This window comes from Microcebus murinus, chromosome 12, assembly GCF_040939455.1.
Source record: "Microcebus murinus isolate Inina chromosome 12, M.murinus_Inina_mat1.0, whole genome shotgun sequence".
NCBI lineage: Eukaryota > Metazoa > Chordata > Mammalia > Primates > Cheirogaleidae > Microcebus > Microcebus murinus.
The window spans coordinates 71,998,413-72,015,628 of record NC_134115.1 but is presented as its reverse complement, the minus strand read 5'-3'; the positions used below and the strand labels follow the sequence as shown (position 1 = coordinate 72,015,628).

General features: G+C 37.1%; 1 protein-coding gene across 3 annotated transcripts in view; it reads right to left on the bottom strand.

The window, feature by feature from the left end:
- MUSK (muscle associated receptor tyrosine kinase) overlaps positions 1-17,216 on the bottom strand; it is a 103,147-nt gene that overhangs the window by 25,848 nt on the left and 60,083 nt on the right. For all 3 annotated transcript variants that reach the window (XM_012736737.3, XM_012736738.3, XM_012736739.3), the window contains 3 exons: positions 14,643-14,802; positions 8,816-8,822; positions 2,440-2,703 (listed from right to left, as the gene is read on the bottom strand). In XM_012736737.3, coding sequence (XP_012592191.1) covers positions 2,440-2,703; positions 8,816-8,822; positions 14,643-14,802 — 431 coding nt within the window. The remainder of the gene's footprint in view (positions 1-2,439; positions 2,704-8,815; positions 8,823-14,642; positions 14,803-17,216) is intronic.

Here is a 17,216-nt window from a genome sequence, read left to right as displayed (position 1 = left end):
ATGCAAGAACTTGATCTTGTATAATCATCAGCTGATGACAACTCAGCTATTTAAGAACAACCCAGTATATATTACACAGTATTATAAAAAGAGCATGAGTTAAGACTCACTAGTGTTACGATAAATGCACTATTTTTAATCAAAAGAGAAAAGATGAAAAATTTGATATATGGCAGTGGGATAACTGGCTCACTTCATAGTAAGTCATAAATTTTAAAGAGTCAATTTTCCCCAAACTGTGAAATCATAAGAAAAACTTTGTAACAATATTAGGGCCCATGTTTTAAATGACAAAGGCAGAAACTAAAAACAAAGAGACAGATTGATTTGATGACACAAATTAAATTAACAAATTGTGCCTCAAAAATCAACCCATATAAGAGTTCTTCCTCCTTTAGAGACATCTAACTAAATGTATATAGATGAACTAATATGACTTCTGTGATTTGCTTCAAAATAAGTAATCTGGGGATGGCACTGCAGGGAGCTAGGTGGGTAGGGATGAGATGAGATTGACCCTGAGCTGATAATTGTTGAAGCTGGGTGATGAGTACATGGGCATTCATTGTATCATGATCTCTTTGTATGATGAAAATGTCCATAATTAAAAAACAGAAACCAAAACAAAATCAAAGTTTCACTTTGCATTTGGAAAAATAATTTACAAACATACAATAAGCAAATAGTTAAGTGATCATAATCTTACAACTTTATTAGAAAAGAATGAGAAATCTAGTGGAAAAATTAGTAAAGGCTATAAGCAGAAGATTCCATAAAAAGCCCTAAAATTGCCATGCACATTTAAGATTTTTATTCTCTTCTTTGTGATTTTTTTTTTGCATATCGTATATATTTTTTATACAATGGAGTCTGTGGGTTTTGTAATCAGAAGACCATAATGACTGTCATAATAAAAGAAACACATTTCTAATCTAATTACTATTACTCTCAAGCATCTGTCTGTAATGTTGAGCTGATATGCCTGAGTGTCACTGTGTAAGTATGATAACTATTTCAGTGGCCACCACAAATTATATTAGCAGTGCTAAGGACAGGACTGATAGAATCTACTGTCACATTCTTTTGCGGGTTACATTTTCTGTTTATTACGCATGTGGCACTTTTTAGTTAAAGGATTTTCATTGTTGAGCAGTACCTCAAATAAACAACTTTGGAAACTCCTATAAAGAAGCCCAAGAAACCGAAATCTAAACAAAAGAAGTGGCAGTCAATAGGGGCACTATGTTTTCAAATAACTGCAGGTGCAGTTCAAATGCTGACTAGTATTTCCTAACTCCTAGTAAGACATTTTACTTCCTCACAAACATGCTTCCCATTCTCTTTTTAGCAGTAGCTTTATTTTTTCCCTCCTTATCTTTTTCCTTTTTATTCCTCCAGTGCTGCAGTCCTTAGAGAGTTTTTGATGTCATGCCTGATTATGATATGATCTTCTTATGCAAAGAAACAAATTACAGTACTGTTACAGTGTCTCCAAACCCTCAAACTTTGCAGTAAGTTGAGGAATAGAGCACTCTATTTTAATGACCTTATTGTAGTCTTTTTACGCTAAATAGAAAGATCACTAAAATCATTTTAATAAATAGTTTATGGGTTATCAAAAAAGAAGTGGAAATATGCTGTTGGTAGCTTTCAAATTTTCAAAAGAAAATTTAAGAAGAACAACATCTATCTAGCTTCTAATATAATCCATGGTACAATTTATCCTTTAGTCCTCTCAACTCTATTGTGCAGATGGGGAAACTAAAGCTTAGGCAAGAACACATAAATCTAGAAAGCAGAAGTAACAGTATTTGAACTTTGTCCTAGTTGGCTCAAAAGCCAGACTGATTTCTGTCTCTTCTACAAAAGAAGTAAATAAACACAAAGATAATTCTATGAACATGCATTTATGAATTTCAATGTTTAAAGAATATGGGCTTTTTAAAGAAATATCTATTTAAAGTCTACTCCCCCTGCCCAAATGAGGCAACCATGTCAGAACTCAGAATATAGGATGCAAGGTACTTACTTTAAAATAATATTCTAAATGTTTATCATAATCTCATTTATTGACAAATGCTGCTAAAACACTTGAAGTGTAGTCTTTATTTTCTCTATGTTAGCTTATAATGAGGTGTGTGTTATTTTAGGATTTCTCTTTTTATTTGGTAGAAAGCGGGAATATGAATAATGTGAAAAATAGCAAGAGTAATAGAATATTATACTGGTTTTGATATTTTCCAGAAGTTTTGAGCCTTTGTATTGTAAGTTATCATTAGTGATTTACATGGTAGATATTTTGCCTGACTTCCTCCTATTTTGGATGGAAGTCAGCTTTTGTCTTTACTATTGCACGTGACAACTTCCTCTTTTGAAACCTCTTCCTGTTTGCAGACACAGAAATGGAATTTTCGCATTTACTTATTTTTGGAATTTTACCTGCAAACGGGGGTAGGAGTAGGGACCACTCCAGGGTTGCACTCTTGGAAGATGTGGTTACACAGCAAAGCCTCGGCAGCTGGCCGGCAGAGCGGGCTCACAGCTTTCAGTTCATTCCAAGCAGTGTGGACCAGTAACTCTTGGGCCTCCTCAGGGTCCACGTAGGAGGTGTTGAAAAAAACAAGAGCATCTCTTGCCAGGACTGCATTACACACCTCCCCTCTGTACTGGGCACAGTAGCCTTTGTTATTTTTCTGTGGTTTACTGAAAGAAGCAACAAACAACGTTCCCAATCACATGCTAATTCTTGGCATTCATTCTGCATTTTTCATTTTTTTGGTTTCCACATCTGCATGACAGAAATAAGAGAAAATTATACTAGCAAATGGGTTGAAATGCTCTATCTGAATATTGTCTTCATTTCCAGCTGCGATTATATCATCTCTATCTCCTCCAGAGGGCTACTATGAAGACCAAATGTGACAATGGATATGGAAAGCTTTGGGAATGATCAAGAACTGAATATATTTGTGGGTTTTTAAAATTCATATTATAAATAGAATCTGACTACTCTTAACTAAACCACCTCACATGCTTCTTGCAAATAAGCTGAGGTTTTTTTCAGAAGTGCATCTGAAAAACATATTTATCATGATAGTTAACAGATAACTGAGCATGTTAACAATCTGATCTGAAAAGCTTGCAGCTTTAGGAACATAGTTCATTTATGTGTTATGATAGTTAAGTACCTGAATTTTATAGCACACATACATCTTTGCAATACCTCCCATACTCAGATTCTCTCACTCATACCTAGAAGTCCATTAAAGACAAAGTCATGTAGGGGGGAGATGCATGAGATTTAGCTTCCAGGAGCTAAGTAGCATCTTCAGCTTTGCTATCTTCCCATCGCATGTCTTGGGAAAAGTCAACTGGTCACTCTTTGCTCAATTGCCCTGTTCTGCAGAGTGATGTAAGTAAGTATTCTTAACTCAGATTATTATCTGTTAATGGGTAATATATGTGGGGGGAAAGCCTGGGAATTCTATTATGCTAGCACAAAAATAAGATTAAAAGCTTATCTGCTATAACAACGAGAGACAATTAGAAAAATGGAAAATGCTGCTAGTAGTCTTTTCACACACCCACTTGCCCCCTTAATGCAATCCTGGGGATTATAACTCATATACTCACCTGGAAAACATTTATTGAGAACTTATTATGTGTAGGCACTGTGATGGTCTCAATATATTCATACGGCTACCATCAGATCTATATTGTTAACAATGACAGAAAACTCTTAAGTTGTGTTCTCATTTATATTTGTATAGTGGTTGGAATTTAGCATTTCATTATCTTTATTTTTTTTGTATATATATTTTTTATATTTTTATTTTTTATTTTAGCGTATTATGGGGATACAAGTGTTAAGGTTACTTATATTGCCTATGCCCCCCTCCCCCCTCGAGTAATTATTATCTTTAGATAAAGAATTTTGAGGAAGAAAATTAAATTGGAATTTGAGAGGAATTTAGAGACCCCATTTGAATGTCAAAAAATTGAGACTTTAATTACAAATCTTCATGGATTGGTCTTCAAAGTGAATCCATTAGAATGAGATATAATGCTTTAGGTAAAACAATGAAAATTTAAGAACATAATAGCTATACTTTTAAATAATATTTTGTGATATAGAATCTTTAACTCATACTTACCTTTTACTAATGAGCCAATATGATTTTTATGGGATCACTTTGTTCATTGTGAATTTTTAAAATAATGAATAAGAAAATTCAAAACTTCATGAAAACTTGTGCAAGTTAAAGAAATAACTTATGATGCAGACTTGCAAGGAACCCACTCTATGATGACGCTTAGGAAGTTAGAAAGAAGGATCCTGTTGTTGGGGCTCAGAAAATGATACCCCAAAGTGAAGGCCTAAGCAGCAGCCTGAGAAACAAAATCTCTCTCCCCCTTCTTCTTCCCTGAAGCTAGCCATAGATACTAGAATCCCTCCTCCCCCATACCGGTCATAGAAACCAGAACTTCTTTTCCCCAAAGCCAGCCATAAAACCTAAAAATATTACTCTAACCTCCCCCTTTTTCTGTGTAACTACAGGCCGTAAAGACATTAAGATCCTTGTTCCAGAAGGGTCCTAACTCCATACTATGGAGAAAGGAATGCTGCACAGAAAGGCCAAGAAAAATCTGGACAGACAGGACTTGCTGGGTGTCCCTACTCAGTTTGTTAGATTAGATCATAATCTAATTTAAATCTAATCTGTCCCATTCTGTATAATCATATTTCTACACAGCTGTCCATGCTGCATTGAATCTAAGGATAAAAATGAATAGTTTTCCCTGTATCTCTGAGTCTTCATTCTGAAGGCTCCTGTGTCATGTAAAACTATGGTCAAATAAATTTGTTATGCTTTTGTTAACCTAGACGTCCTTGTTATATGGGTGTGGGCTGTAACCCTTATGCTAGGGAGGAAAGATCACTCCCTCCCCACCCTACACTGCGCTTTAATAAACTGAATAATAACCATAAACAGCTCAAACTGGTTTATCAGGTGGTCTCATATATTGATATAATATCTCGGTCTAAAGGGAAGATGAATAAGAGCATGTGTAACCCTTTTCACTTAGGAAAAAACTGCATCATGTAAACGTTAAATATTTCCCACAGTGTCTCTGAGCTGAGAATTATTCCTCTAGGTTCCATTGTTGCCATATGTTAACTATTGAATGATGCTGTTGTTCATTTTCCATGAGTATTTTTAAAAAATAAAACACATTCATGATGTTTCCCTTAATTACACAAGCAAAATACATTTTTTTAAAAAAATTGGAAAGTAAGGAAAAGTATATAAAGGAAAAGTTCATGAAAATAGCTTCAAAGACTAGGCATAGTGACTCACACCTGTAATCTCAACATTTTGGGGACTGAGGTGGATTGCTTAGCCCAAGAGTTCAAGACCAACCTGGGTGACATAGCGAGACCCTGTCTCAATAAAACATAACAAAAATGTAGTCCTAGCTACTTGGGAGGTTGAGGCAGGAGGATCAGATTGCTTGAGCCCAGAGGTTGGAGGCTGCAGTGAGCTATGATTGTGCCTCTGCACTCCAAACTGGGTGAAAGAGTCTGTCTGTCTCAAAAAAAAAAACAAAAAAAGTTTCAGAAATAAGGATTATTAACAATCACTAACAATTAATCTGTCTATCTGTCTGAATTTCTGCTGCTTCTTTTAATAAAAACCCTAGAAAATCTTTAGAACAACCTCAGTGTGGCTTAATAGTATTGATTTTTTAAAAGAACTTTTGAGCATTAGGTATATAATGCAAAAGAAAAAAGAAAAAACAAAAAAGGAGAATAGGTTTCAAATAGAAATTAGAACATTTTTTTGAATAGGAATTGATTTCTTAAAAACTTTTGAGCATTAGGTATATCATGCAAAAGGAAATATAAAAAAAGAAAAAAAGAGAAAGGTTTTGAATACAAATTAGAAGATCTTGGTTTTAATTTTGGTTTTTCTTTTAAAGAGCCTGATAACCACTAGCCTGTGGAAACCCTTTACATGCTGAGAAAAACCATACAAAGTGTGATTATTATTAATTTTCTACATCTCTATTACATCCCTGGGAACATTAAGGACCTGGCTTTGGTAGCATATCTATGCTTGAATTAGATCCACAGGGGCTATATAAGACCATATATCTATATTTACTTATCTGTATCTATATATCTGTTTATCTATCAACTGCCTAGTCACAGTCTCCATGTTTCAACCACTTCCCTTTCCTTTTACTCTCCTCTTTTGCAGCTATTTATAATCTCAAATTTTACACAGTGATCAAATTTTAGATGCAAGACATGGAGACATATTGGCCGTATTGTTCCTCAAATCCCTGAATATAAGTTTTTAAAAGGAGCTCACAGCAAGAACTGGGGAACAAGATGAATGCAAATAATTTCCATTGCTGCCTTCTGTTTTTCGCAAGTGACAAGACCCCTCCATGTCCTGCTCAAGTTGTTTCTTTGGGACTCTGCAGTTCTTGGGACTGCTGATGGGGCAACACTGGAAGCAGCTGGTTCTGTTTGTTGTTCATTTGAACAGTAGGGCAGAGGTCACAGGGATCCCTTCATAGAATGCTAGTTATTTTGGAATGAACTGCCAGACTATGTCCTAAAAATGCTAGTTAATATTGCACATGGAGCCAGTCCCTCTCTTGCCTCCTGACAATGTAAACCTGATTGACGTCCCTTTATGTAAAGTTCCTTTTTTTAGAGGCAACAATGGATATTTGATCCCAAATGTCCCTTTAACTTCTTTTATAGCAGACGACTCTATTTGGTCAAATGGACTATTTAAAGGATTCTCACTATGCCTCTTATTCCTACGTATGAATCAGATTCAATAGAACAGTTTTAAATGTTATCTCCCACTTTCTACGAGGGAGACATCTACTTCCTTTGAACACATAATACTTTGTCCAAGGGCACAGCACATGAGCAGCCATGGCATGCCTGTGTTATGACAACCCCTAGTGGAAACTCCACACCTTACTTCCCTCCCTCCCTAGTAAGGGCACATTTGGTAGCTGTACCTGTGGTATAGACAAATCTTCTTCCCTTATATAGCAAACTGCCTTAACTCCCCTTGAACTTTCCCAATAAAGGAGATGACTGAGGTTTTATGCCACTTCCAACCTCCAAAGCAAACTGGAACTGTTTGTATTCTTTCATGACTAGTGTCTTTGTAGATAATTCATTCTCTAAGGCAAAGGTCAGCAAATATAATCCACAGGACAAACTTGGCCTGCTGGTTTTTTGTGTTTTTTTAAGTTTTTATTAAATGACACTTTTATTAATTTAAATTTAGATAAACTTTACTCTCCTGAGCCATTAGTTCCTAAAATTGTCAGTAAAAAATTCTTAAAGCAATATTTACATATAAAAATGAACTTTAGGATTTTTGATATTATATCCAAACATTGGAATGTGGTCAATTATGACAAATCACTATCATGTTTACTTAAAAGTAGTTTAAATTTTCATACAATGTGTACCATGATTTTCACTGTCTTTCAGAGCAATACATGTATATCCATATGATATTATTTAAAACATTTTTAATTGACAAACTATATATATTTTATCCTGTACATGGTTTTGAAATATGTATACATTATGGAATGACTAAATTTACCTGATTAACATATACATTACCTCACATATTTATCATTTTTTTGTGTGGTGCAAACACTTTAAATCTACTCTCTTAGTGACTTTCTAGAATAAAATACATTGTTATTTACCGTAGTCCACATGTTGTACCATAGATCTCTTGAACATATTCCTGCTAACTGAAATTTTGTATTCTGATGGCTGTTTTTATACACAGCCTGCATGCTAAGAATAGTACCTTAAAAATCAAAAGAAGAATTAATGACAGGTGAAAACTACATGAAGTTCGAATTTCAATGTCCTTAAGTAAAGTTTTATTGAACAGATTCATGTTCACCTGTTTACACGTGTCTATGGCTGCTTTTGCACTAAAACAGCAGAGTTGAGCCTTTGCAACAGGGACTGTATGGCCCACAGGCTAAATATATTTAATATCCGGCCCTACGCAGCAGCGGGTTGCCAGCCCCTGCTCTAAGACACAGATCAAGTATCATTTTTCTGAAATGCTAGACCCAATGTCCTAACAAGAAAGACATGACCTCCTCTGAAAATCCTCTTGTGTTTCTTCTGATTAAAATTAATACTTAGTATATCAAAATAGTGCTGTAAAGAAAAAATTTTTAATTTAAAATAATTTGAAAATTAATTATATTAAAATATATAAATATTTTACATTTTATTTGTGCATACATCAGTTAAAATTAGAAATAGTTATCACATTTCAGAGTTTTTATGAAAGTCAATGTAAATGAGTCCTGCAAATATAATGCTATATATTGCAAAATGTTATATTACAAGGTGATACTTTCTTATCTATAGGATAGAGCTATGAGGGGAAGCTTGGGAGTTTATGTTTCCTACTCCATCTTTCACTAGCTGTGTAAGCCACTTGAACTCTCCAGTTCAAAGTGACTCTTAGTTTCTTTTCTATTTCATAGGGATGTCTTGAGGATAAATTTAAGTAATGCATGTAAAGCTCTTAGCACAGTGCCTGATACATAGTAAGTATTCAGTAGATGTTATCTGTCTTTATCCTCACCCTCATCATCTTGTAAGAGTACCAAAATGATTAGAAATTAGAAAGTTATGATTATATAGTGCTCAGCAAGTAGTAGACACTCAATAAATGGCATGTCAAATTAAAAAAAAACCCATAATGAAAACATTGGTATCATAACCATTTCTTACCTCCATTCTATTAACAGGAAAGGAAGTTCCCACAGGAAATCAAATTAAAGGGGAAAAGAAAAGAAAGTTAGTACATTTTCATCTTACGATTTGGAAGACAGAGTTGTGACATCACTAATCTTGAAGTTTCTGAAAAGTTCTCTGCTTCACCTAGGAGGCTAGCTACTGAATTCGCAGGCAGATTCAGAGATTAAGAGAATACCTTTCAAACTGAGTTAGCCACTGGCACCATCAGCCAAGGCCACCTCTCAGCTCAGAATTTCCCTCCATCGGCCACCAGGGACTTCGCAGTAAGAAAGCAAGATGTGGAGGCTAAGAGAGGAGCGGAGGAGAAAGGGGTGGGTGGACGACTGCCCACCCTCATAGTCCTGGTGGGTGTGTAACCTCTTTATTACATGGGGTCCCACACTCAGAAGGGCCCCATGCTTAGTGTAATGCTCAGCTGTCACTGTCATGAAATCCTTAGTATCTTTTGAACAAGGGGCCCCGCATCTTCATTTTGCACACAGCCCTGCAAATTGTGCAGCCAGATGTGCCCAGAGGTAAAAATTTAGGGCTCTGAGGAGACTGCATCTCTGCTCTGGAGAGTTTATGTGACTTCCAGCACAAAGGGCCCCAACTCGGACTCTCCCAAGGCACGAGGGCCCTTGCAAGGGTGTGATACAACCAGCACTTCTGAATTATTCCATCTTTTTTTGCATAACAAACTTAAAAAACTTCACATTCTTTACCAATCGCTTTATGGTTGCTTCCTCCTTGTCCTCTCCTTGCCCTCATTTATAAAAGTAAAAATTCAAATATGTACTTCGTCTAAAACCAATTTGCTGTATTAGAATTTCTGTTAATATTGAGGTCTAATTGTTTTTGAAGGTTTTAGATCCATTTGGATGTTTTTCTTTTGACAATTTTAAGGACTTTAAAATGAATTCTTCTGAGAAGTCAATCTTCTTGAAATAGAATGAGTTTGCATTTCGAATCATTCCCTTTCAAATTTGCAAGAGTTGGTGACTATTGTAACCTTGAGTATGTGACATTTTAAAATCTTTATGGACCTTTTATTCAACGAGCTGGGGATTATGAGAGGCTGAGCTAGTAAAGAGTATCTCTCACATCAGGGCACTGTGCAATGCAGAGGCCTCTTGAAAGACTCTCCAAAGAATGTGTATGTCCTGTGACAGAGTCAGCAGTCAGATGCCTACAACACAGGGGTGTGACTAACCCATCAAGGCATTAAAAGCCCAACCACTGCACCTGCTGTTTTTTAATACTGGCTCTGCCATTTACTAGCTATATGAGCTTGGACACCTCTTTGAGCTTCAGTTTCCTCATCTGTAAAATGGGGATAATAAAAGTACCCATCTCATTGAATTGTGGGGATTAAATAAATTCACACACACACACATATATGCATACATACATATAGCACTGGCACTGGGAATGTACTTTGTAATCAGAGGGCTAAAACATCTCCTATTCAGGAAAAGACATTTGCTCCCTTCCCTGTAAATCCTCTTCTCCTGAGGCATGCCAGAAAAATTAGAGAAGAGGAAGGGGAGGGTATACAGCAGCAACAGGCCACATTTCATCTACTCTCCACGTTGCTGAATGAATAACTGGCTGGCTGTGGAAGAGGGAAGCAGATGAGGTTTAAATTATATAAGAGAATGGAGTTTGTTTTTTTCTTGAGACAGAGTCTCACTCTGTTGCCCGGGCTAGAGTGCCATGGTGTCAGCCTCGCTCACAGCAATCTCAAATTCCCGGGTTCAAGCAATCCTTCTGACTCAGCCTACTGAGTAGCTGGGACTACAGGCCTTGCCCGGCTAATTTTTTCTACATATTTTTAGTTGGCCAATTAATTTATTTCTATTTTTAGTAGAGACGGGGTCTTGCTCTTGCTCAGGCTGGTTTTGAACTACTGACCTTGAGTGATCCGCCCACCTCGGCCTCCCAAAGGGCTAGGATTACAGGAATGAGCCACTGTGTCCGGCCGAGAATGGAATTTTAAACTAGATCAGATTGTAGTTTTTAATCTCTCAACAATACCTAGAAATTATGAAGTCTGCCTAAAAACTTGTAAAGGATTTGCTTCCCAGAGGGATGAGGAGAAAGCATAATCCCTCAGTCCCCAATGGCTGGAGAAAACACCATTTTCTCTGTGTACCTGTCAAATTTATACGGTTCAATATACACTGGTAATCTCTCTGGTTCCTATTTAATTTGTGAGTCATTTGAAGTTGTTCTGAAATCTACAATGGACTTTGAAAACAAACTTTTGATATAGAGCAGGATTTTTGCAGAAAATGAGCTCCAAAATGTTGTCCCTCCCCACATGAGTCACTTTGCTTAGGGATAGAAGGCCACATCCTTCTAGCAGCAAGAAAAGCTGGATGTATTCCTTTGTGATACTTTCCCAACTATGTTCACAAATAAGAACTGACAGACTTGAATGACTATGAAGAACACACTAAGAGGTGTCCAAGATTTGTAGGACTCCAGCTGCCAGAAAAGTCACTGGTCAATGGCTAACTCAACATCATAGATTTTTATACCTATTTCCACTCTGAAAACAATCTAGTAGGTTCTTGCTGTCTTTTGTCGAGATAAGGAGGTTGGGCTATAGGATTATCATTTTGATCATCTAAGAAATGATGCCAATGATGCCCACAAGTTACAAATTTGAGTTATAATTTAAATTTTAGTGATCTGGGAAAGAGGCCTGCAGGGATCCCTTAACTGTTAAAATGACCAAAGGATATGACATGGGATGAACAGAGCTCTATGTCACTGCTGAACTCAAAAAAGAAGCACCCATGTGCTCCACACTTCATGGACATTTTGCTACTGTGCAGATAGAACAGATGGAAGGGAGACAAAAGGAAATTCTTCCACAGAAAATGGCACATAATTTGAAGTAAAGGCAACTTCTAATGGCAGCTGAGCAGGGAGACCTACTGAAACACAAGGGGCCCCAGGTTATGTATATGAAAGAGCCCTCATTTTAATACATAAAAGGAGGATTCAATATCATGGAGATGAATAATGCCAAAGAGAATCCAGCCATACTACTTGGGAGGAGATAATCTTAAACAGGTAATTTCTCCACTTGTATTTTCTTTTCTTTTTGGGGGGAGGTGTGGCTAGGAGATGAGAAAGGGCTCCAAGAAACTTGCAATTATAAAGTGCTCTTACTTCAAAACTAGAATTTTTAAAATGCAAAAAAATGTCTAATATCACAAATATTCGTAGTATCTTTAAAATGATCTAGAAAAGTCAGTAAAACTTTGGCCCTCTTCTGAAATGTATAACTGCTATAATGTAAGAAAGGTGCCTGATTGTAAAAACACTCTTACCTTTTATGCCTAAGTGCAGAACATCTGGTAACAATTTAATGTGGTCACTGGCTGCTACTCATTTATTCCTTTCCATTTTATTAAAAACAAAAACAAAACACTTTTAATTAATTTAAAACCAGATAAAGCCACCATGACATGCCAGGGATGGCATCTGTTTTGTTGACAAGAATGCTGTCTACCTATAGTGGCTGAAGCACTGACTGGTAAATCAAACCATGTGCTCCTGCTATGTTACCAGGATGACAAAGAGAAGGCATCTTGCCAAATACCAGGCATCCTGGTGAGTTTAAATTGCAACTTGAACCTTTTGGGGTTGGGAGTAGAGGGGAAATCAACTTCCTGGTTTATAGGGAGAGGTTCAAAAAGGGTTTTTTTTTACTCTTTTTGATGACTAACAGCAAATGTAAATGAGTCAGAAATAAGTATATCACATTTCTCAATGCATAAGGCTTTGGGCAGACCCATGGAAGGGTTTTGGAGAAATGAAGGTTGATCTTTATTTTTTGTTGTCCTTCAAACACTAGAAATATCATTAGACATAATCCTAAGCACTAGACCAGATTTTTCCATTTCCAGTTTTCCTGCTGGGAAGAGTAAATAAACAGATGGAGTAAATGCTTCAAAGGGAAACACCAGGAATGTGATGGGGGGGCTGATGCTTATTAGGGGTGCTAGTGGTCACACTAGTGAGCACTACTAGAACACTAGGGAGGATGGGGATGGCTAAATGAGACAACAGAGTTTGGGGGAAGGAAGCACTGCTAGAGTAGCAAGGGTGACACCATGCCTGACTTGAAGCTGTGGACCTCTGGCTAGCTTCATCCGAGGACAAAGGAGGTATGGGCTAGAAGCAGAAATGGAAAAAGCAGATGCCTCACCCAAGCTCTGAGAGATCTAGGGAGCAAAAGACCATGCTTCTTTGAAATGATCCTAAATTAAAGTTTCACCAAAGTGGCCTCACTTCCCTGACCCAGAGAACACTGTAGGGTTGGGAAGTAGTTTCCTCCATGATTATGGGGGACCTTTGGGAAGCATTTAGCAGGTCTAATGACAAGAACAGGGCAAAGAGAGGAAGAGAAAATGTGAAATATCTCACGGGGGTTCAGAGGTCTTATACAATTATACTCATAAGACACCCTCATTAGATCTGTCTGGGTAAATTTTGGGAAAAGTTGGGGAGGGTCAGGTCCCCTAATAGAACCAACTAGAAAAACAGACCAAGGGTTGAACAAAAGGGTCTTGTAGGTTTTTATGAATTAGGACAGGGAATAATACTAGATGTGCAGCAATTTTCCAACTAATAGACAGGTTTCTAATTGATCATATCCACTCTAGACTCTTTTAGTCTTTTTCTTTTTTATTTCTCAGTTTTTGAATCACAACTCTCATTTCATCACTTGACTTCAATATTGTGCTACACTACGATTCTGATGTCCCTGACACTGTAGGCAGATATTTCCTAGACAAGAATGAAGAGGGAGCCTTAATTTTTCAGTCCTCTCTTTCCTCCATGGGCATGCACCAGAGGCCCAGCCTTATCCAGTGCTCTCTATAGATTTCTCCGTGGCTTCTATTCACCCATATTAAAAAATCACAGACATTACTGGAGAGTTCCCCAGCAGGGAAGATCAAAGAAGTGGCACTGTAATAAAAAACAGAAGGCTCTAGGGAGCTGTCCCTGGGCACAGGCTCTACCAGTGCTCACCTTACATGTGAGGACAAACACCTCTCTGCCGACCCTTGGGCAGTAGGCACACTGTGAATATAACACGCCTGGCATTTCCTGATACAGGGATTATTTCCATCTCTAGGAATTCCACTAATGTTCTCAGAAGCCTTTGGGACATTTAAAATTTAAAAATAAACCTTTAGAACTCAACGCAAATATCCTAGAAATCCTTGTGTCAGCCTTTTCCCTTGAAAACACCTGTAAGTCCTGCTGTTGCCTGCATGACACAGGAGAGGGAAGGACCATGGGGGTCAGGCTCTTGGTTAAAGTGCCTTCAAGAAATAGCCATGCAGAAATTGGCACAACCATGTTAAATGTCTGCCACTTACTGCTTGAGAGCCTTGGAGAGTTTTATTAACTCAGAGAAAGAAAGAAAGGGGAGAGGGGAAGGGAAAGGAAATAAAAGAAAGAAGAAAGAAAGAAGGAAGGAAAAAAGGAAGGGAGGAAGGAAGGAAGAAAGGGAGGGAGGGAAGGAGGGAGAAAAGAGTAAAGAAAGAAATGAGCTCCTGGAAGGTGTTATCCATCACTTGGGCAGGTATTTGAGGATTTAGTTTTTGAGGCAACAAATCAGCCAAAATCTATATCTAGGTCACCTGTGGAGTGTTCCCATGGAGAAGGAAATAGCCCAAAGGGGACCAAGGTAATATGTAAAAGAAAAGGGAGATTTTTTCCCAATGCCGGCAGTTGTAGAATAGTGGCAACTATCTCCTCTCCTGGGACACTGCAATTGTGAAGGCCATCATACCTGATATACTGATGGTGGCTGCAGCCTTTGAGGTACTGAATTTCTCTCCATGCTTATTAGTAGCTATGCATGTGTAGAGTCCTGGCTTGGTGATAAACAGCTGCAATCTTGAGTCAATCACCCGGTCTTTCACACTCTCTTGAATGGATCCAGAAGAAACCTGATGGAGTAGGGGAAAATTAAAGATAAAACTGGTCAAGGATTTCTTAATATACTGCATCAGAAGAGTTGAAGGGAAAAGCATTGAGATTATGATCCAAAGGCATGTGGTAGGTTACAAAAATAGCCCCCCAATTTTCCCTCCCTATGTCCATGTCCTTGCAATGTGACTTTCTAGCTCTTCCCTCAAGAGATAATATCTTTCTCCACACTTTGAATCTAGATTAGCCTTGTGATGTGTTTTGGAATTAATGAGTAGAAACTTGTAAATTTCTTGCACATTGTGGTTTCCTTTGCCAGATCAATCTTCCTAAATAGGTCAAAAAGGTGCCATCTAGGGACCTCTCCTTCTTCTAAGTAGGAGAGTTCCCAGCAAAGGAGAACAGATATGTCACAAACCTATCAGTTCTGTGCTGACAGAGCAGGATTCAGATGAGAAAAATCCAGCAACGGAACTCTGGCAACATGAAAAAAACAAGCTAGTTAGGCACCCCCAAAAGATCTACAAAATGATCTACAAAACCCCAAAATGATCTACAGCAACATACCACAACCAAAAGGAAATTGTCAAAATATCAGGAATGGAATTCAGAATATGGATGGCAAATAAGAATGGCATTGAAAAGAAAGTTGAAAACAAACACAGAGAAGCCAAAAATAATATTTCAGGACATAAATGAAAAAAAAAGTTGCAAAAGAGCAAGACAACATAAGAAAGGATATAACAGAACTCAAAGAAATCAGAGTCATTGAGGGAACTTCAAAATATAATAGAAAGCTTCAACAACAAGCTAGACCAAACAGAAGAAAAAAATCTCAGGCTTTTGAACTAATGCAGTTAGTCAAAGATGCAGAAAAAAGAATAATAAAGAATGAACAACCAATCAGAGAAATATGAGACTATCTGAAGCAAGCCAATATATGAATTATAGGTATTCTTGAAGGAGAAAAAGAAAGAGCAAAAAGCATGGAAAACATATTCAAGGGAATTGCTGAGGAAAACTTTCCTGGTATCACCAGAGATTCACATTCCCAGACACAAGAAAGTCATTGAACACCAGGAAGATTCATAGCAAATAGGATATATCCAAGACACAATGCCATTAACCTGGCCAAAGTCAAAATGAAGGAGAAAATTCAAAAAGCTACAAGATGAAAGCAACAAGTAACCTACAAAAGGAAAATCTATCAAGCTGCTATCAGACTTTTAAGCAGAGACCTTATAAGCCAGAGGCATTGGGGCCCAGTCTGTAGTCTTCTTAAACAGAAAAATTGCCAACCAAGAATTTTATATCATGAAAAAGTAAGTTTCTTAAAGGATATAGAAATAAAGATTTTTTTCAGACAATCAAACAATAAGAAAATTTGTCAATACTAGGCCTGCCCTACAGGAAATACTCCAAAGTGCATCATACATGGAGCAACACAATAGATAGCCACCAGTGTAAAAACAAACTGAAAGTTAAAGCTAACAGCTGTTATAAAACAATAGTACAAGAAGGAAAACAAAACAATGACGTATAATCCAACATCATGAACAGAACAGTATCCCACATATCAATACTAACGCTTCATGTGAATGCTTTTAATGCACTACTGAAAAGACATATACTGGCTGAAAGGATGAAAAACCACAACCCAATTGTATGCTGTCTTCAAGAAACCCATGTAATTCACAAGAATCCTCACAGACCCAAGGTAAAGGGATGAAAAAACAAATGGAAACCAAGAGTGAGCAGGTATAGCCATTCTCATATTAGGTAAAATAGACTACATCAACAATAGTACAAATAGACAAAGATGGCCATTATATAATGATAAAAGGGCAATTCAACAAGAAGACATAACAATCTTAAATATGTATGTACCTAACAGAGGAGCTCCTAGATCCATAAAGCAAAGTCTACTTGATCTAAGCAAAAAAATAAACAGTAGCATAGTAATTGCTGGGGACTTCAACATCCCACTAATAGAATTGGACAGATCATCAAAGCAGAAAATGAATAAAGAAATATTGGACTTAAATGAGGCTCTAGAACAAATGGAACTCACAGACATTTTTAGAACATTCTACCCCAAAACTACTGATTCTTCTCATCAGCACATGGGACATTTTCCAAGATTGATAATATCTTACACCTCAAAAAAAGTCTCAGCAAATTGAAAAAATTCAAAATCATACTATTTTCTCAGCTTTTCTTAGATCATAGTGAAATAAAACTAGAAATCAAATCCAAGAGAAACACTCAAATCTTCACAAAGTCATGGAAATTAAGCAACTTGCTGCTGAATGATCTTTGGGTCAATGATGAAATTAAGATAGGAATCAAAAGATTCCTCTAACTGAACAACAAAGGGGACACAAGCATTCAAAATCTATGGAATACAGTAAGGGAAAAGTTCATAGCCTTAAAT